Below are 21,361 nucleotides of genomic sequence, written 5' to 3' on the forward strand. Positions count from 1 at the left end.
ATTAAGTTTGGTGGCATATAGTCCTTCATAGTATTCTTGGATAATCTTTTGTATTTCTGTGGTGTCCGTGATAACTTCCCCTTTTTCATTTCTGATTTTGTTAATTAGTGTCTTCTCTCTTTTTATCTTAGTGAGTCTAGCCAAGGGTTTGTCGATTTTGTTAATCTTTTCAAAGAACCAGCTTTTTGTCACATTAATTTTTTCTATTGTCTTTTTGTTCTCTATTTCATTTAGTTCTGCTCTGATTTTTGTTATTTCCTTTCTTCTGCTGACCTTGGGTTTCGCTTGTTCTTCTTTTTCTAGTTTTTTAAGGTGTAACATGAGATTATTTATTTGGGATTTTTCTTGTTTCTTGAGATAGGCCTGTAATGATATAAATTTCCCTCTTAAAACTGCTTTCGCGGCATCCCAAAAATTTTGGTAGGATGTATTTTCATTGTCATTTGTTTCTATGTATCTTTTGAGCTCTCCTCTAATTTCTTCTTTGACCCAGTCGTTCTTTAAAAGTATGTTGTTTAATCTCCATGTATTTGTGTTTTTTCCTGCTTTCTTTTTGCAGTTGATATCCAATTTCAAAGCGTTGTGATCAGAGAATATGCTTGGTATGATTTCAATCTTCTTAAATTTGCTGAGGCTGATTTTGTGTCCCAATATATGGTCTATCCTTGAGAATGTTCCATGTACACTAGAAAAGAATGTATAGTCTGATGTTTTAGGATGAAGTGCTCTATATATGTCAATTATGTCCAATTCATCTAATGTGTCATTTAGGGCTGCGATTTCGTTATTTATCTTCTGTTTGGATGATCTATCCATAGCTGTCAATGATGTATTTAAGTCCCCTAGTATAATTGTGTTTTGGTCAATTTCTCCCTTTAGTTCTGTTAGTAGTTGCTTGGTATATTTCGGTGCTCCCTGATTGGGGGCATAAATATTGATGACTGTTATGTCTTCTTGTTGTATAGTCCCCTTTACCATTATGAAATGTCCATCTTTGTCTCTTGTTATCTTTTTCACCCTGAAGTCTGTTTCATCGGAAATCATTATGGCTACGCCTGATTTTCTCTGGGTACCATTTGCTTGGAGTGTCAATTTCCACCCTTTCACTTTGAGTCTATGCTTGTCCTTGTAGCTGAGATGTGTCTCTTGTAGGCAGCATATTGTTGGGTTTAGTTTTTTGATCCAATCTGCTACTCTGTGTCTCTTTATTGGTGAGTTCAGTCCATTTACATTTAGGGTGATTATTGATATGTGAGGATTTCCTGTCATTCTGTCTTTAGTTTTCTGGTAAGGCTGTGTCTCCATTGTTTCTTTGCCTTTTTGTTGTTGTCTGTTATTTCTGTGTGGTGGTATTCTATGATGTTTCCCTCTGTTTCTTCTTTTATTAGAGTATATATTTCAAATTTGGATGTTTTTTGAGTGGTTACCCTTGAGTTTATGTAAAAGAAAGTTTGATATTTAGAGTATTCCAGTTTCTTCAGTACGCTTACTTTCTCTATTCCCATATTCCAGTTCAGGCCTTTACGCTCCCCCTTTTTATGTTTCGGTTGCCACAAGTTGTCCCTGTTGATGGTGGTCTAATAGCCTCCTTTAGTATTTCTTGTAGTGCAGGTCGTGTATTAGAAAATTCCCTCAGCTTCTGGATGTCTGGAAAGGTCTTTATTCCTCCTTCATATCGAAAGGAGATCTTTGCTGGATATATTATTCTTGGCTCATGATTTCTCTCTTTCAATAGTTTGAATATTTGGTTCCATTCCCTCCTAGCTTGTAGAGTTTCTGCTGAAAAATCTGATGAGAATCTAATGGGCTTTCCTTTGTAAGTTACCGTCTTCTTTTCCCTGGCTGCCTTGAGGATTCTTTCTTTGTCATTGATTTTAGACAGCTTCAATACAATGTGCCTTGGTGAAGGCCTGTTGGGATTGAGGTAATTAGGTGTTCTATTTGCTTCTTGGATTCGAGGATCCAGTTCTGTCCACAAGTTTGGGAAGTTCTCATCGACGATTTGTTTGAATATATTCTCTGTTCCCTTCCCTCTTTCTTCTCCTTCTGGTATGCCCATTATTCTTATATTGCTCTTTCTGATGGAGTCAGAAAGTTCTTGTAGAGTTCTTTCATTTCTTTTAAGTCTCAAGTCTCTTTCTTCTTCCCTCTGTGTAAATTCCAGGTTCCTATCTTCGATGTCACTGATTCTTTCCTCCATCTGGTCAACCCTACTACCTAAGCTGGATATTTTATTGTTAATTTCTTCTATTGAGTTCTTAATCTCCAGAAATTCTATTTGGTTCTTTTTCAAGATTTCAATCTCTTTTGTAAAATGCTCATGGTGTTCTTTGATTGTGTTTCTGAGTTCATTAAACTGCCTTTCTGTGTTTTCTTGCATCTCGTTCAGTTTTTTCAGAATTGCGATCTTGAATTCTCTGTCATTTAAATCACAAAGGTCCATATCTCTAAGTTCCTTTTCTGGAGACTTTTCACTTTCTTTCTGAGCTATCTTGTTGCCTTGGTTATTCATGGCAATCACTGATTTACTATTTCTCTTCCTAGACATCTACAGGAGTGTCTTCTGCAACAGGTTGATAGGTATGCGAAGAGCTTTTGGAGTTCCAAAGCTCTTTCTGCACCAGATTCAGAGCCCGTTTGTTTCAGCAGTTCTGTTTACTCCTGCAGGGATCCGCCCAGATAGGTGGGGCCAGGGGCGGGGTGAGTTGTGAGAGGTGGCCCAGAGCAATGGCGGCGACCACCACCATAGCCAGTCCTGCTTCCACAGCTCCCTCCCCTTTGCCCGAACTAGTTGAGCTGCGAATCTGTGTCTGCGGTCCACAGTTCTCAGAGCAGCAAATATTCTGTCCTTTGATCCGACACTGCTACTTTATCGCTTCTAGCACCGGGCAGGTGGGGGCGGGGCGAGCTCTGGGAGGGTAGGGAGGGGGTGGCTAGTCTCCGTGCCTAAGGCTTCCGTTCTCCGCTCGGCAGTGAGGGCTTAAACCGCAGATTTCAGCCCTCTTCCCTCAGTCTTTGCTCCGAGGTCTGCCGTGAGCGAGCGTTGGGTTCAGCGGTTTTGTATGCTGCCCCCTCAGCCCTGTGGGCCGTAAGCGGAGCCCTAGCAGTCCGAGTCCTTCCCTCTCCCGCAGCGGCGGTAGTTCCGGGAGCAGCGGGCTCCGAGCACTGAGCTAGGTCTGTGTCCTGCGCCCGAGCGGCTCCGTCTCCGCACTTCTCCTCTCCCTCCTCCCCCGCTCGCGCGATTCACCCACCTGGAGGTGAATTCAGTAGTCGGCCTCTTCGTCTTGCCTGTCTGCTGTGCAAGGAGTCCTTTGTGGAGTTATTGTTGTCCGATTCGTTGTAAATTCCAGGGGAGCGTTACAGAGGCTCACCTCACGCCGCCATTTTTTCCGCAAGTATCCGAGTCAGAAATTCTTTGTATGAAGTTGCCAGGGCTGCAGTTCAGTGGTTCCAAAAGGTCATGCTGCAGCTGCAGGCAATTGAAAGAACAGAGATGGTAATGCAGAGTGTTACGTAACTCACGGGAATTCGGCTGGACTTACATTCCATCAGGACTAGTGACCATTCTCTGGCCTGCTCTCACTTAAGGTAAAACAATAGGGTGTGCTGAATTAATGAGATCGATATGATATCATAATGACAATGAATTACCTCAGTCTTTCTGAGAGTTTTCTGCTGAACACTCTGTGAGACACTCCTGATAAAATGGGTTCTTTAGCCTAATAAAATTGAGAAAAACTACACACTATTGGCTATTCTTAGGGATTCATAATACACGTCTCCATTATTTAGGCCTCAGAGAAGTCCTGCCATTAAAATACTAGTCTAACTTTCACTCAGTGAAATTGACTGGAGGAACCCCCTGCTTCTTGCAAAACATCTCTTACTCACAACTTTATTGGAGGGTACTTTGAGAAACAGTGGACTAAATAAGTTTCCAAACAAGGAGTGTCAAAAATCCCTTTTGTATTTCAACACCTGAATCCAGCTAACAGCTAGGTCAATTTTATCTACGAATAAACCCCAATCTATTTCCTGAAGAAGAATAATTCTATGCAGTAGTTTTCCATGCAGGAAAAAAAGTAGCCACCAAACAAAATGATCTCAGAGAGAGAGAGAGACAGACGCACAGACAGAGAATAAAAGATAGTCTGGTGGTGGCAGAGGAAAGGGAGAAAGTCATAGATACCTTTGGGAGGAACTGTGGTGTTTATGGAAAAAATGAGATTTGAACAAGTGAGGATTAAAACTCCTAAAAGAGCATGATTTTTAGGAAAAACAAACATTGCATGTAATTGAAACATACAACATGACATGTCAATTTTTGTCTTGAACTTTTTTCTAAGCACGTTTGAAAGTAATACATATAATGACTTTCCCAAGTGTACCTTCTATGCAGAAACATGTGCCTTTGTCAAATCTTCATTAGCTAATTAGATCCTTTTCTCCGAGTAAATTGCTCCAAGAGACGAGAGCAGACTTTGTGACTGTGTTCCCAAGAGGAAAGGTCCAACTCGCTGGTAATGAAGCATATAGAGGGGAGGGGGTTCTGTTCCCAGTTTGCTTCTTTGCTCCAGGGGTGGGGGTGGGCCAGGATTGTAACACTACTGCTTGGGTTCTGCGGTGGGAAGTACACAGTCAATGAAAAGGCACGGGTAAGACCCCTTTCCAGGCATATCTAAGAGTAGCCAGAAGAAGAATGGAGGAGTCCTTAGGAGGCCACACCAGCACCCCAAGAGAAAGGTCCCCATTAAACTCAAGATGGCATCCCCATTTCTGGCTCTGCTCTTTTACCATCATTAAATCACGACCCCCCCGTACCCCCCCTCCCCCGCAGAAGGGAAAGACAACCAGTGCATACAAAACAACACTATGCATTTTCCTTTTTCCCCACATTTTGAGTGAGGGTGACAGCAGGCATATAAGTATTTCCACAGTCTCGGTGGGGAGCTGATCTCTATCAGCGGGTTCAACTCCATTTGCGGTGACTCTAGCAGCAAGGAGAGTTTTTGTTCTGACAATCAGAATTCCAGCAAACGGTAAATGTTTCTTCATGCTGAGAAGTGGGAAATTCAATAATACTTTGGCTGGGCTCATGCTGAGTAGCAAAAATAGAATGAACATGGAGAGGGACTGTGACTTGAAGAGCAGTAATTCAGCGAGTCCAGACATTGGCAACAATCAGCTTTGAATCTGAAGCCCTCTTCCATCTCTACTCCATCCTCCAGGGAAACAGGACTGTTCTTATGTTTGTTCGTGGAGTGTTTTGTGCCACAATCCCTTGTTTACCCTATGAAACAGAATTAAGCACTCTGAGATCTTAAAAATCTCTGTTCTTCTGTGTATATATTATTACGTCCCTGCGGGACCATTTGCTGGAAGTCCGTTAGCCTAACTCAAAAGGCCAAGTTGGTGTGGGTACTATGGAACTTGTAGGAAAAGCACCACTTCCTATGCTTGCATACTTTTTTCTTCTGTAAGCAAGCACAAGTTTCAGGGGGTTCCTAGAATGGAAGCCCCTTGAGAGCAGGGATTTCTGCCTGTTTGGCTTATGGTTACATCAGCAGGATACAATAGGTGCTCTAAGAAGTTGATGAATGAATAATTAATCTATAAGTTGTCAAATCAGTACTCAGCTATACACTCTCTGAGAGGTCTACTACTAAAGACTAAAGGTCTACTACTAAAACCAACGTCAACTTGGTTTTACTGACTTTCTATTATATATGGTTTTGTAAAATGGCTCTGATATATGATTCTGTAGAAGACATTTTTAGTAGTATGTTTCTGTGTAAAAAGTTGCATCACTAAAACCTGATCATCCTAGAAAAATTAGAAAGTGTAAACAACCAAAAAGAAACAAAATAGCCATGTTTATACTACTCAGAGATAATCACTGCTATGGTTTCAGTGTAAGTTCCTACAGATTTTTCTGTGCACACATTTACGTTTTTATAGTAATGAGGTTAGATCATATACACTGTTTTTTTTTCATTTAACATTATCATATTTTTATTAATAGAAATCTATACCATTTTTCCATAATATCACAATAGTGTATTTTAAAAATGTACCAGAACTTAACCAATTTCCTACGTTTGTACATTGAAGTTGTTTCTGATCTTTTGCTTGATCATAAACGCCATGCAGTTTCCTGTTACTGGAAGAGATTTGCAAAGCTGTTTTTAACAAGGGTTAACCCCCAATCCTAGTCCTTCAGACTGAGACACCTGCTATCACACTCTTTCGCTGGCCCCTCAGTGAGAGCTAGCGTTTGAGGCAATGGGTCAGCCTCAGCGCGGCCCCTTCACACCTTTTACCTAACTGCTATATCTCCTCTCGTGGTGATTGTCATTTAACCTGGTTTTACCTTTATTCACTTTTACATTGTCTTATTGACCGAACATTATCAGTAGGAGCAAGAAGGGGAAAAGGAAGGACGGGGGATGGGGCTAGAGCCCAGGAGTATAGAGTGAGGAAGGACCATTTAGTGCTTCACTTTCTTCTGTGTATAGATCTGCAGGTTAATTGATGTGCTTTTATTATGATCTACAGTCCATACTGTATTCTGATCTCCTTAGTTGTTACCTAGTGGCTTTGGTTGTTTTTTCCTATTCCAGAATCTCAGCCCCGATAACACATTGCATTTAGTCATCACGTTTCCTTAGGCTCCTGGCTATGACAGTTCCTCAGACTTCCCTTGTTTTGGGTGACTTTGAGAGTTTTGAGGAGTACTGGTCAGGTGTTTTGTAGAAAGTCTCTGAGTGGCGCCTTGTCTGTGGCTTTTTCATCATTAGAATGGGGTTATGTATTCTGGGGAGGAAGACCACAGAGGTAAAATGCTCTTTTCGTTACATAACATCCATTCCCCTGATCACGTAAAATCAGGGTGCAGATGACCAATGTGACTGGTCACTGTTGATATTAACCTTGGTCTCCTGGGTTAACAAACACTGTTACATTTCTCCACCGCAAAGTTACTCTTTTGTCCCCTTTCTAGACTGTACTCTCTGGAAGGATGTCACTATGTTCAACCCAGATCAACGGTCCCTCCTCCTTGAGGGAGGTTTGGCTACATGAATTATTTGAAATTCTTTCGCATGAAAGATGTGTCTGTTTTTCCACAATTATTTATTTACATATCTCTATCAGTATGGATTCATGGATGTGTACTTTATATTTTGGGTTATAATTCAATATTGCTGTATTTATTTTGTTGCTCAAGTTGTTGCAACTTTGGCCATTTGGGAGATCTTTCATTGGGGGGGTCCCTGTAGTCTGTCTTTTTTTTTTTCAAACTTTCTTACTTTCTGGAACTACAAGATGCTTCAGGTTCGTCTTGTCTATTTTGTTTCCTAGACCTACAATCAGGCATTTTTATAAGGAGCCCTGCTTCCTTTTATTGGAGAATGATATTAGAAACCAAGATCTGGATACTAGGCAAGCTTGTTCCTGAGGCGTCAAGGCCAATAGCTACTTTATTTCTTCTATGTCCTGTCAGCTAATGGGGCAAGGAAATTGTGTGTGTGTGTGTCTGTCTATATGTCTCCATCTACATATTTACCCATTTCCATATCTATATCTACATCTGTCTCTGTATCCATCTGTATCTATATTAAGAATGAATTTATACTGCCACATGGACCATTCTGAACTCCTCCTTTTGCTTTTCTGTAAGTTCCCACTCCAATAGTGAGAAACCTGGCTCTCACCATCCACTATCCATGTACGTCGTTGTTCAATCCGAGTAGACATTTAGAGTAGTAGTCAAATTGTTAACCAGTGCTCCCATGGGAAACAATTTAACAACCAGGACACAGTACTCGTGTGCAGCTCCGTGGGCCTTTAGTCTAACAGAACCCACTCATGTCCAAAGTTACCTACTAAGCATCTTTTTGCCACACTCTATTTAGTGAGGTTGTTTCCTGCATTTTTAATGCAGTTAGATGGTTTTGTTACGTCCTGCATTTTATTCTGCAAGTTCCCTGACCTCCTATATTATTTTGTAAATGTGCATACATTGAAGTGTACATATAGGTTCACTCCTCGTGCTAAGTTCTATGGGTTTGGACAAATGCCTAGATAGCATCACGTATGCACCTTTACAGTACCATATGGAATAGTGTTACTTCCCTAAAAATTCCCTGTGTTCACCTACTTAACCTTTCTTCCTCCTTCCAAACCCCTGGCAATCACTGATCCTTTTATCATTTCTATTGTTTTGCCCTTTCAGAAACGTCACATAATGGAATCATACAGATGTAGCCTTCTTGGACTGGCTTCTTTCATTCAGCACTACGCATCTAAGATTCACCTATGTCTTTACATGGCTTGACTGCTCATTTCTTTTTATTACTGAATAATTTTCCATTGTATGGATGTTCTATAATTTGTTTATCCATTTAACTATTGAAGACATCTTGGTTGCTTCCAGTGTTTGGCAGTTGTGAATAAACTTCTATAAAATTCATGTACAGGTTTTTATGTGGGCATAAGCTTTCAAATCAGTTAGGTAAATAATACGTAGGAGGACAATTACTGGATCATGTGGTAAGACTATGTCTAGCTTCTTGAGAAACTCTCAAACTGGCTTCCAACGTGGCTATAACATTTTACATTCCCACCAGCAGGAATGAGAGCTCCTGTCACTCTGCAGGAATGAGAGCTCCTGTCACTCTGCAGGAGCAAATCTGATGACACACTCCTGGCCTGCAATGTGTGTCATCAGATTTTGGGGGGATTTTATCCATCCTAATAGGTGTGGACTATATATCACTGTTGTTTTAATTTGCAATTTCCTAATGACAAACATTGTTGAGTGACTTCTTATGCTTTATTTGCCATGTGTATATCTTCTTTGGTGAGGAGTCTGTTCACAGCTTTTGTTATTTTCGTTACAAGAACTGTATAAACATATATTTTGCAAATGTCCTCTCGATGGTGCACTTGGTATTAGCATTTCAGGATTGGGTGCCACTCTGCAACCCTAAAAGCTTGCATACAGTGCTGACTGCTGTTGATGATACGGCTCTGCTCACTTCTGTTTGCTTTGCTCTTCCCCAAAGTGACCTCATTGCTCCCTCTCACTTCCTTAACCCAGTCATTCATTAGAAAAAAAACCCTGCATATCCTGGGTCATCATCGTCTAGCTCCAGGAATTTGCCTTTATTGATTTTAAGCGAATGACCACGATGCTAATATGCTTGTTTCTTTGTCAGCAACAAGATCCCCCGAGAGAGTTTAACTCTGTTTGCTTCCTGGTTTTGAAGAAAAGCCACAGGTACAGGGGCGCGGACGTTGTGCCCGGACGTGGGGGGCGGCTAATGGTTGTCTGTCTTCCTTTGCATGGCCTCCAGTCATCAAGCCTCCGCTGCGGCACTTTAAACGCCCTGCTTACGCGTCTAGCTCTTACGCACCTTCCGTCCCAAAGAAAACTGAGGAGCACCCTGCAAGGTACAAGATGCTGGATCAGAGGATCAGAATGAAAAAAATTCAGAACATCTCACATAACTGGAACAGAAAATAGACCAAGGGGAAGAGAGGGAGTGAAGGAGAGGCCCAGTCATCTGCCTCTCAGCACTCAGCAGCCGCAGCGGGATATGCCTCCAGCAGCCTCGGAGGCCCGTGGGGCTGTACAATCATGGGTGACCCCACCGGGGCAAAGTGAAGGCTCTATGTGATTTTCCCCTTTGTTGTTCTGTTCTAGACTCATCAGTTGCTGGCTTTGGGGGTCGATGACAACCTCAGCAGCAAACCAGTAAGAGCGCGTCTCATGCGGCTTTTATTGGTATACATTTTTCAAAGTCTAAATTGGACCAAAATTAAAGCGATGTAACCTGTTCTGAAAAAATGGAATTCCTCCCATTGCCACTATTTGTATCTCTGGAAATTGACTTGCCCCAGTAAGACTATTGGTTTAATAGTCATCGTATGTAGGAAATACACTTCCAAAAACATCTTTCTTTCAATTCCAAATGCAACATTTAAAATCCAAGTATATAACTTTCAAAGTAAATGCATCCAAAACAAAAGTTGTGCTTCTGAATGTAACAATCTTAGAGGGAAAAGAAGGCTGAGAACTGCGTCCGTAGGTATTTCTGAACTCAGCGGATCTCAGTAAAAAGTAAAGACCCTTGTTCTGGTTCTTGTTGTGTGGCTCCGGCCTATAGATTCGTTTAAGGCTATGTGAGTTTGTAGGAAATGCATTTTGGCTCTACTTCCCTTTAATCCTTCACTTTCACTCACGGTAGACAAAGCTAGAAATCAGCCAGAGGTCCATGCCTCAGAGAATCTAAGTTTGAGATTTACTTCAGAATATGTCCATTTGGTGTTGTGGTCCTGGGGCAGGAGGGTGTAAAATGCTGAACCTAATTTGAATTCCTTATTTGAAGATTTCCCTCCACAAGGCTGGAGATGCCTTTCAGTTAAATTTCAGATCGTCTTCCTAAGAGACCACGTTTCTAAGTCCCTTTGGGAGCCCAGTTGCTCTCACAGCTGTTAGAATGGAAGTCTATAACTCACTTCTCTTTGTGGTGGCATTGTCAGCCCTACTGTGTCTTTCTAAGAGTTTTTACTTCGGGACTAAATTCGTAGAAATTGTAAGGAAAGTTTCAAGGCCAGAGATGGCTTTGATCCCTTCAGAAAAGGTCCCCTGCGGTGGAAAACTTCAGGTGTATTGTCAGGCAGATGTGATGTCCTGTCTGGCCTATAACTAGTCGCAGGCCCTCGGTCTCGATGGAATAATCTTTAAAAGCCTCAGCTTTGCGTGACTATGTGCCTTTTGTGATGACAATTAAGGATAATGTAGGTTCCGAATGCTGTTGCTGAGCCCGGAGACTCATAGATGCACAATAGATGTAATTATGAGGATTCCACATCCAGGAAATGCTCTCCAGGAACCCCTTCACCTCCCGCCCTCCCACACACACACACATACAGAAGGGGCTGTGCCCTGATGCCACAGCCTTGGGGGACTGATTGTAAAGGCTGGCTCTCTCCTTTTGTTCTCTGCAGTTCATTTCCCATAAACCTCACTTATGCCATCAAGCCAGCTCCAGAGTTTAGTGCCCATCGTGCTACTGAGCCACTTATTTATAATATGCTTTACGATAGTATTGCAGGGAAATTTAATTACTATACAAAAAGGAAAATCACTGTGACTTTTTGTTAGGGAAACGATTGTAATTCGTAGCTCCCTGCTTGGTGCCTGAGCAAGAGGACCCTTCTGCAGGCTGGTCGTATCTATTCCACCTGAATTAGGTTAACTGAATAGGTCATTTCTACCTGCTCATATTCAGATGCCTTAGAGCTTGCTGCACAGAGCCATTTGGCCACACAGGGAAACTGCCCACGAGGAAGTGGCCTCCTTGCTACCCAATAGATTGTGGAGGAAAAGGCATGCTATAGTCAATCTAACTGAAAGTAAGATCACAGGGTGATCTGGTCATAAATTCCTACCTGAGCAGGTCATGGTGGGGATTCACACCCCAGGCCTATCACTTCATTGGTAAAAGGCTTATCGTTGCCTTAGGCAGCCTTGTCCATCGTTTTTGTGCATCTAGGTTGAGACACCTTTGAAATAAGCTTAACCACCACATAATCTTGCTAACTATCCTGTAATCCAATCCCCACCTGGCTTTCTCCCACCTTCAGGTAGTCTTTCTTACATTCCCTCCTTAAATCCAAAGGCATAAAAGAAACTGCAAACTGTCATTCTGGGAAGCTTTTCTCTCAGTCTGCTGAGATCTTGCTTCCAGGTGTTTGGCTCAAATAAACTCTTGTAAAAATGAAACAAAAGTAATTGTCCATGTAAGAATGTTTGAAGTTGCAGAAAAGGTTTCTGAGTTCCTACGTCAATGGGGTCCCCCCACAAATGACATCTCTCCCCTCACCCGCTGTGCCTTCAGTCTTAGGTATCGAGGCTTCAACATGCCGTGCTTCTTGAAGACGGTGCTTCTTGATGATGAAAACCATGATCCTGGGGAAGAAAGTTGGCTCCCTCTGTATTCTTTGATCCCAAGATGTCAGTTTTCAACCCTCGCTAATATTTTAATCGGGGAAATGCACAGATATTGAGATTCTGCATTGCTTGTAAAATGCCTACCGTGTTATTTGCACAATGGATTGTATAGAAATGCCAAATTATATATTCTTATAGCAAATAAAAAGAGGCTTGTAAAGGACTTTCTTGTATGTGAGTCATCTTTTTCTTCTCCAGAATTCTGGGATTCATTTGAAAAGAGTTAGATTTCCCCTCGGCTTGGCACTGTTTGGTCCTGAATATCTTGTCAAGATGAATAGTATAACTTACCCTTTTCAGCATGCTTCCTGATTGTACAGTTGATAGCTTTTTTAAAAAAGATGAATCTTTTTTTAAGCTAAGCCATATAGCTAGCTAATGGTTAAGAACTGAGATTTTAAGGTTAGAAAGACCTGTAATTACATCTTAACTCTTGTCTTTTGTTTGCTCTGTGAGCTTTACCAAGTTTCATAATTTCTCTGAATTTCAGTTTCCTCCGCTGTGAAATGGGGATACTAATAGTGCCTGACTCAGCACAGCCCAGGGCTGAGCAGATAGCAAGGACCCCACGTGCATTAGCTCTCATTTCTTGGAGAAGGAGTGATGTATAGTTTAAAGAAGTGAGGCGCTTGCGTTTGAGTACCATGTCTCTTCTGTGGCACCAGGTAGGTTGTTAACATTCTTTAATTATATCACACTGCCCTTCACTCTTTAATATGTATTCCTACATTCAGTTGGAAGCTCGATGTCCCCACCCTCAACACTCCCTTCACCTGTGTCCTGCTCCCTTGGAGTGCTTGGGCCTCCATCTTTATATGTTATGGCTGCCTCGTGCTCTCATGTTCCACTTCCTTTGTATCCCTGACCATCTCCCTGCCTCATAATTCCTACAAGTGATGCCCTTCCGTCTGTTCTTATTCACCCCATTTCACTTCTCACTTCAGTTTCTTTATTCTTCCAAAGTTCTACTAACACAAGTGTGGGGACAGAGCCAGGAGTGCAGTTTCCAGGCTCTCGCCCTCACATAGAAAGGTGCTGGCTCAGGTAGTAAATGGCCATCAACTGTGATTGCATGGCCGTCAGCTGTAACCAGTGAGCCATTGGCCTCTAATATAACTGCTGTGGCTACGCTAGCAGCAAATGGGGACCAGCAAGAAGATGGTGGCTGAGCTAGGAAGCGCAAATTACAGTCAGCATGGCGGATTGCAGCTAGCAAGTGGGGTTGGTTGGTAGAGAGAGAGTGGACGGCAGAGAGATGGCAGAAAGAGAGAGTGGACGGCAGGTTGCGGATAGTGTGGCTCCTGCTTCCTGTGTCTCCAACCCAGCCGCCAGCAAGAATATAGTGGCGTGACTCTGTGGCTCCGTGGGTGTTCCTGTTTGGCCTCACCATGTCCTGCCTTCTTATGTGGGGAGCGGGAGCTAAGACCCTGCATACCACCCTGCGTGACAACAAGTCTACTCTGCAAAACAGACTTTACCTGAAGGTTTAGGATGATGGCACAGTAGAAGTAACTGCTTAAATAAAAAATTCAACAACAGTCTCAGTCTCCTTTTGCAGAGAATTTCTCACTGGTCGTGTCTTCCTTGGACCTGGATTTGCCTCTATCTTCTTGGATTTCTCTTTTTACTGAGACTTTCCTCTCCTCTTGAACTTCAAATTCCTGTGAATGTTCAAAGCAGTCCATGTCTGGCTCCCTTACCCCACACAAGTTCTAGGCATTTCTAAAGCTGATGAGCTCACTCTGCCAAACAAAGGACATTTACTCTGAGTCCTGCTCCTATAAAGCACAAAGAACCTACAGAAGCTTCCAAATGACATTGTTTTCTCTTTAATATAATCCAATTCTTAGGCAAAACAGTCCCTGAAAGAAAAGAGCATTATAAATATCTCTCCCTCTTCCATCACTACCACCCTGCCCAGGATAAGGAAGTCATTAGGAGTCTTGGTTGTTGGGTTTGTTTGATTTCCCCCCCATATTGTTATAATACCAACCTCACATAGTAAGGCAGTAATTGTCACTAATAGGTTCTCAGAGAATGCTAATTCCCTTCTCCTCCGACCTCTTCCTGCCACCAGCCAGTTCGGCCTTACCACTGAGCTTTTGACACAGGGAAGACACTCCAGCATGCCCATTTTTATGACTTCCAATCCCATGGGCAAGGGTGGAGATGGTGATAACTATTATTTTTTAAATCTAGGGTTTCCATGCAAACCCCTTTTTGTAAGACAGATGGAAGGCCACCTATTCATCTGCAAGGTTTGATTTTTTTCCCCATTGACTGCCAACTTCACTCGATAAATTATATCCTCTTTGATCGAGTCCCAACTTTAAAATATCACATTGGGCCATCATCTTGGTTTATTGGGAATCTGTCACATTAGGTTAGAAGTGAGATGCCTTAAAGCTGAGAGTTGGGAGTGGGTGAAGGATTTATAATTTGGCTCCTGGCTTCACTCTAGGCATAGCCACAGGTGCCCACAGCAAGGCCAGGTGAGGCCAGAGAAGGCCTGTCAACACCAAAGATGGAGAAAGTGGGCCATTGCTGGTGGTATTGTTTTTAAGACTAATTTAGGAGATTTGTGAGCATTCATTATAGTTTTGTTGTATTCAAAGAACATGAAAAACTGCCTTTTGGGACTAACAAGTGATAATAACTGTAGAAGACTTATTCACTTGTGTATTTTAATGTTCAACTTGGATCCGCTGTGGCTGTTGCATGGCATGCTTTGCTTTGAACACTTGAGTAAGAAGTTCAGGTGACCTGTGCTTATGGAAGCACCTTGTCTGGAAACCAGCCATTATGGACACAGTTCATTTATAATCGTTGCTCTTTTAGCACTCTCTTATGGCTCACTGGATAAAAGAAGACTCCAAACTTTAAGACACAAAGGTAAAAGTATACTAAGTAAGTGTAACAACAGAGACAAATATGTCCACTCACAGCTGCCGAAAAACTGAAATTACTGAAATTACAATACTGCTCTAGTACAGTAGATTTTAAAATTCATTTAATATTTTTTGAGAAGCTAGTAGGTCCTAAGTGCTTTAATATATTCTAATCTATTGAACTCTTTTAACAAACCTGTGTGGGAAGACTTATTTTCCTTATCGCTAATCAATAAATTTAGACTCAGAAAGTTAAATTTTTGCAGAAAGTTTGCTGAGTTCCTTAGCTCCTTGCTCCCCAACCATACTCAGCACAAAGAGGTCAAATGAATGCCAAAACATTTGAATTTAAGCATTTTAAGCCATAAAGGCACACCGATATCACTGGGTGATTCTGTTTAATAAACGTGTGGAATATATTAATTGTGCCTTTTCTCGGAGGACAAAATTCCTGGTGAAGTGACATCTGTTACCTTCAGCACTATTTTGTACCACTTACCACCACGGGGAACTGCTGTCTGACTGACAAGGCCTGTCTTCAATTTGTGTTCATATCACGCTGTGTTTCCGGAATACCTTCTCCATTTAGTCTTCCTGTCAAGATCTTAGTTATTCTTCAAGACCCAGCAGAAAATTTTACCTCTAGGACTGATCTGATCTCCTTGACTAGACTGGTCTTCTTTTGCCCTAGTTAACCTTCAGAATGCTCTATTTTTACTTCTTTTGACATTTCAGTGATTCTGCCTCGAATTACATAGATCTTAATTCTTCCCTACTTTATTATCATCTCTGGGAGAAGAGGGTCCATCCTTTTTTTTTTTTCCTTATATTTGTATTCTTTATGGCAACCAACACAGTGCTTTATATAAAATAGATCCTCAAAAATGTAATGGCTGGAGATGGTACCAAACCAGAGTAACATAGAGATAAAAAACGTGTAAACATATGACAAGTATATCACCACACGTCAGTATACCTTCTCTCACCAAGACCAGGCAGCCTGAAAAAGCCTTCCCAACACAGAGTTCCATGCAGTTGGTTCTAATCAATGTGTCATCCTTGGATGAAGATACCATAACCTAGTTTTGAGTTTTTTCTCATTCTCTCTGCTGAGTCAAAATCTCAGTTGATTCAGAAAAAGGGTAAGGGAGGTGGGGGGGTTGGAGATGACGGTAAGGGGGATCAAATATATGGTGATGGAAGGAGAACTGACTCTGGGTGGTGAGCACACAATGTGATATACAGATGATGTGTTACAGAATTGTGCACCTGAAATCTATGTAATTTTACTAACAATTGTCACCCCAATAAATTAAAAAAAGGAATACATATACGTTTAAAGATTGAAGTGCCATTATACTTTTCTAAAAACAAATTAAAAACTACTTTGCTGCTCATCTATGACTCTGTTTCATCGTTAGACTCAAAATTCTTAGGGAAGAAAGGAAGACAGCTGTGACCCTTAGAGCCTCATCCTTCAAAGGAGGCAGTTTACCTAAGCCACTCTGGCCCACAAACATCTACCCGCGGAGGTCCCACATGACCCAGAATTTTGGAAACAAATGCCTGCATGTGACCGCGTCGTTTCCTGAAGTAGGCTACAGACGCCGTGCGTGTTGTTGCACCAGACAACACTGCTGTGTCTTCATGTGAAGTCTCCCATCTGAAAGGAGTTTGAAGGTTAATTAAGACACATTCACGGAAAGGACATCACACTCGGCTCATTTCTGGGAATGAGGCTGAAATCATGCTGAACTGGTGGCAGAAGGACTTGGGTAAGGCACACACTTACAAATTATATTGGTTTATTTAATTTGGTAGAATCCAGTGACAGAGCTAATTGGACTAGATGACACTCATCTCTTGTGCCACACTGCCCCCTGGTGTCTTTCTGAGGCATGCGCTGTTTGCTAAACTCAGGACTTTCATAGTGATAAGTTTCCAGCTGGATGAATTTGAATCTTCTTAGAACTCAAAAGGGCAGGCAGCTGTGGACGATACCATTCTCGTTCTGATTATAGTGCCGCTACATTTCCATATAGGTTTATTCTGTTATCAAACACAGGGCTTAGGTTCTTTACTAGTTCTACTGTTAACATGTATGTATGTATGTATGTATGTATGCATGTATGCATGTATGTATATAGGTCCACTGGTGAGCTGGGGGTGGGTTGGGGCAGGGACCCAGCAGGGAGAGGAAGTATCTGGGGCATGGTCATGGGCAGCTAAGCTGGTTGTCATGTCGCGGCCTGGGCAGAGACGTGCCGCCACTCTAGGTCAAAATCACAACCCAAGAGAATGAACAACGGTGCTCGTTGAGAAAAGGGAGCTGAGACAGAGTGGTCCTAAGGCACAGGAGCCACCCTGCACTGTGAATGTGCTCTTGGCTGCCCCACAGGACTCCTGCCAGTGCCCTGGCTTCTTAGCAGAGCCGGCCTTATAGCACCTACCCCACAGCTCCATGGCTTACTAGTTCTATGACCTTGGACAAGTGATTTAATCCTTCAAACGACCACTTCCTTATTGATTAAGTACATGTAATGCTAGCTGGAATGAGTCCATTATAAAATGCATGTCATGTTCATACTAGCAGTGTCTAGAACACGGTCAGTGCTTCATAAATGGTTATTTACATTCCCCTCGAGGCCACGAGTGCTTCCAGCAGACGGCTTAAAGTAAGAGCATTATCTTGCACTCGTGGCTGAGATTTCTAGGGGCCCTGGGAAGGCTTTTTGCCCATTACCCTCTCTATAACTTTTTCCTGAGCTGGCTGAGGACTCAGTGAGGCTTTAGCCCAATTCATTTAAAGGTGTGATCACTATGAAGATTTTATCTAGAAAAGCTGGTTTGTGTTTGTGTGCGCGCATGTGTGCGTGAGTACTTATAAGTTATTACTGAGGTCAATCAATGGCGTCTTACTGAACAGGGAATTTGCAGGGATCCTGAGAGATCTCAACAGCCAATGGTACAGCATGAGCAGAAAGTTGCCACTGAGTTTGGAGGCCAAGAATTTGACAATGGGGGCCAGCAGGTAAGGACATCTACAGGAGGTGTGATGAGGTGTACGTGGGTGGGACAGTGAGAGCAGGAAGGGCTCCCAGTGTTCTTCAAAGGAAACCAATATTTTGAGCATTTCCTACGAGAATGTCTTATGGGACAGGCTTTCACACGTTCGCTCATCACATCTTCTCCATATCATGAGTAGGACTGATCATTCTGGTTCGACACAAGAGAAAACAGAGGCTGAGAGGGGTCAGCATTCTGCATGAAGCCACACAGCTGGTGACTGGTGGAGCCTGTTCTTGCACCCCGGTTGGCCTGAATCCAAACCCTGGCTTCTTTGCTGGCTCACCACCTCCCAAGGAATCAATGGGTTTGTTGTGTTCCCCTCCCCCCACCCCCACCCCCCAGTCACCGGCCCCTTGAAGACCTTTTCTGAAGTGCTTGATGTTGTGGAAATTAGCTCCCTGAGGACAGCTTCTCAGAAACACCTCCTCTCTTAGCCGCATTTCTTCTCAGGCAACACCTGTTTCAAATGAGATTGTTTTCTGCTTTTCCTTACCCCTTCTCAACTCACCCAGTCCGTCTTCTTGGTCTGTTTGGCCAACTGGCTAGAAGGAAGTATGAAATGATAACCCCAGAACACCCACTCCCATCACCTAAGGCACCTAGTGGTAGGGCCTTGGTGATGGGGGTGGGAGGAAGTGGGGTACAATGGAAGTGGGGAAGAGAAAGTCCAGCCCAATGAGAAAACTCATTTCTATTCAGCATGATTACGTTTTTCAGATTTTTAATTATCTAACCTGTATAACAGTCCTTTGAAACAAGCAAGGCTTAAATCTGTTCATTCCTCTCCTTATTAATAATGACCCAAATCCGATGATTTCAGCATGGTTGTTGCAGAAGAAATAGATATAAGTTTAGGCTTTAGACTTGTGCTACACTATGATATATTTGGAGTGGGGATGATATTTCCTACATGATAGAATGAATTCACACTGTCATTTGGGGGAAGTCAGTTTGAACGACTGAAAAGCCCAATTCTTGATTCTAGGCTTCAGAAGGAACGGTTTTATTGTACATGAAGACGAAACGACCAAACTAGGTGTCGTGCAAGGTGGCTTGCGGGGTCTCTGGTCCTGCTCTCCACATGAGAACGCAGGATGTGGCTAGGCCAAAAAGGAACACCCATGGAGCCATAGGTAGGGGAGTCAGACCACTATAGTCTCACTGGAGGCTGGATTCACATGACGTGCAACCTGCTGTCCGCTTTGCTGCCAACCGACCGACTCTCCTTGACTTGACTCCCCAGCGCAGACGTGGCAGTTATATTAGTGGCCAATGGCTCAATGGTTACAGCTGACGGCCAACCAGCCACAGCTGACGACCATCTACCACCCGAGCCATCACCTTTCCACGTGAGGCTGAGAGCCTGGAAACTGCACTCCTGGCTCTGTCCCCACACTAGGTTAATGGTGGTGGTGTTCATTTACTTATTTTTTCCTGAAGCTATGGTTAGAGTTAGAAGATTTGTTATAATGAACAAATAGTTTGTCATTAGAATATAAACTGCATTAGGTAGCCAATTTGAAAACGCCTCGGCCTGGCGTGGCTTGGTCTGCCCTTGGCCTCCTGCATCCTTTCACGCCATGTTACACTCTGCCATGTCCCATTTCTTCACAGAACCTCCATCTACACAAGCTGCTATCATAATTTGGAGTGTCACCTAGGTTCTCTTTCTTTCTTACACACACATACACACACACAGAAGTTTTGTGTATCCATCATCTTAAAATTATCGGATTTTTATCTTTGAGAAAAAAATCATTACAAAGCAAAAATAAACCTCCACCTTGTCTAAAGGATCACAAAAATCTGACTATGTGGGATCCAAATCAACACTTGCTGAATATTAGTAAAGGGACTGATATTAGCCTTGCAACTGCAATGTACCCATTTGTCCAGCAGGTGGCGGTGGTATATAGAAAGAAAAGCTACCCTCTGGGACATTGGTCCTCAGGATAGAAAAGAAATGGAGGCTTGCGGGGGACATTCAATTGAAGCCAGCAAACGTGTATTGAGCCCTTCTCCTCTGCAGGCACTACCCTACGTGTGCAGTGGATCCAATAGGAGTGAGGCAGGTTTTCCCAGCTTAGGGACCTCCCAGTCTTCGGGGAGCATGTGTCCATATCTATCAGGCAGGGTCATTCATTCAAGCTGCTCTTGGAAAATAACTTAAACCCCACACCTTGAGCACTGCAGGTGGGAATGTAAAGTGGTACAGCTGCTGTGGAAAACAGTATGGCAATTCCTCAAAAAGTTAAAAATAGAACTACCATATGGTTCAGCAATTCCAATTCTGGGTGTATACCCAAAAGAATTGAAAGCACGGTCTCTAAAATATATTTGTACACCATGTTCCTAACAACGTTAATCATAATAGCTAAAATGTGAAATCAACCCACATGTCCATAGACAAATGAACAGCTAAGGAAAACGTGGTACGTAAGTCCAGAGTTTCAGTTAAAAAAGAGTTATGGAGATGGATGATGGTGATGGTTGCACCATAGTGTGAATGTATTTAATACTACTGAACTGTACACTCAAAAATGGTTAAGATGGTAATTGTTATGTTATGTATATTTTGCCACGCACACAGAAACTTCATGGCAAGTTCTTTTGCAGTGTTTACCCTCATTGTAGGGACAACAAAATCCTTAATGCGTACAGCAAACCTATACGCATTTCTGGGCAGCGCCCTTGGTGAAGAACCTGGGAAGAGTGTGTGCTTGCATTTGCTTGTCTATTGTAATAGGTGCATCAACAATCCATTGATTATATATGATATTCTATCTCTTTTACAATTGTGACCTTTCCAAGGTCCAGAAAAAGAAGACAAATCACCTGCCTTAAAGCCAGAGATTCAGGAAGCAAAAAGAAACAATTGTTAATTGACCATATACTCTGGGCCAGGCATTCTATTTTGTAAACATTATTTCACTTAGCCTGATGACCGCCTCTAAGAGACAGGATTTGCCTTTATTCTCACTTGACAAGTAAGGGAACTGAGCCTCTAAGTTCACAATACTACCCAAGATCCATAGTTAGTAAGTGTCAGGGGCAGGATCTGATTTCTGACTCCAGCGATGCTCGCTGTGTGGTCTGATTAGGCTACAGCAGACCCTGGATGGTCACCTCTACTGTCCTTATGACTCATAAATGTAGCACTTTCCAAATGTGAATCAAGCCTGTAAGGTGCACCTGGGTCCTTTGTGAAAAATGACATTTGGATTTGGGTTTGGCAGAGGATTTTGCATTTTTCATGAGCTCCCAGGTGATACTAAAGGTGCTAGTTGGAGGGACGACTCTTTTAGTAGCAAGGCTTTAATCTGCAGAGGTTCCCAAACTTTCTCACTGTCTCAGCAGCTTTTTCTCAGGACTCTACGACAAAAGA

The 21,361-nt window shown here is 42.5% G+C and overlaps 1 protein-coding gene across 4 annotated transcripts in view; it reads left to right on the top strand.

The window, feature by feature from the left end:
• The window catches only part of PDE1C (phosphodiesterase 1C), a 516,178-nt gene extending 503,997 nt beyond the window's left edge, over window positions 1-12,181 (top strand). For 2 of the 4 annotated variants that reach the window (XM_081080155.1, XM_081080146.1), the window contains exon 20: window positions 9,357-12,181. Coding sequence is in view for 2 of the 4 variants with exons in the window: in XM_081080153.1 (XP_080936279.1) it covers window positions 9,357-9,526 (170 nt within the window). In the remaining 2 variants the exon portion in view is untranslated. The remainder of the gene's footprint in view (window positions 1-9,356) is intronic. The other 2 variants (XM_081080153.1, XM_081080154.1) reach the window with 1 other exon arrangement.
• Window positions 12,182-21,361: the final 9,180 nt, after the last annotated feature.

This window comes from Rhinolophus hipposideros (genome assembly GCF_964194185.1).
Source record: "Rhinolophus hipposideros genome assembly, chromosome: 18".
Taxonomy (NCBI): domain Eukaryota; kingdom Metazoa; phylum Chordata; class Mammalia; order Chiroptera; family Rhinolophidae; genus Rhinolophus; species Rhinolophus hipposideros.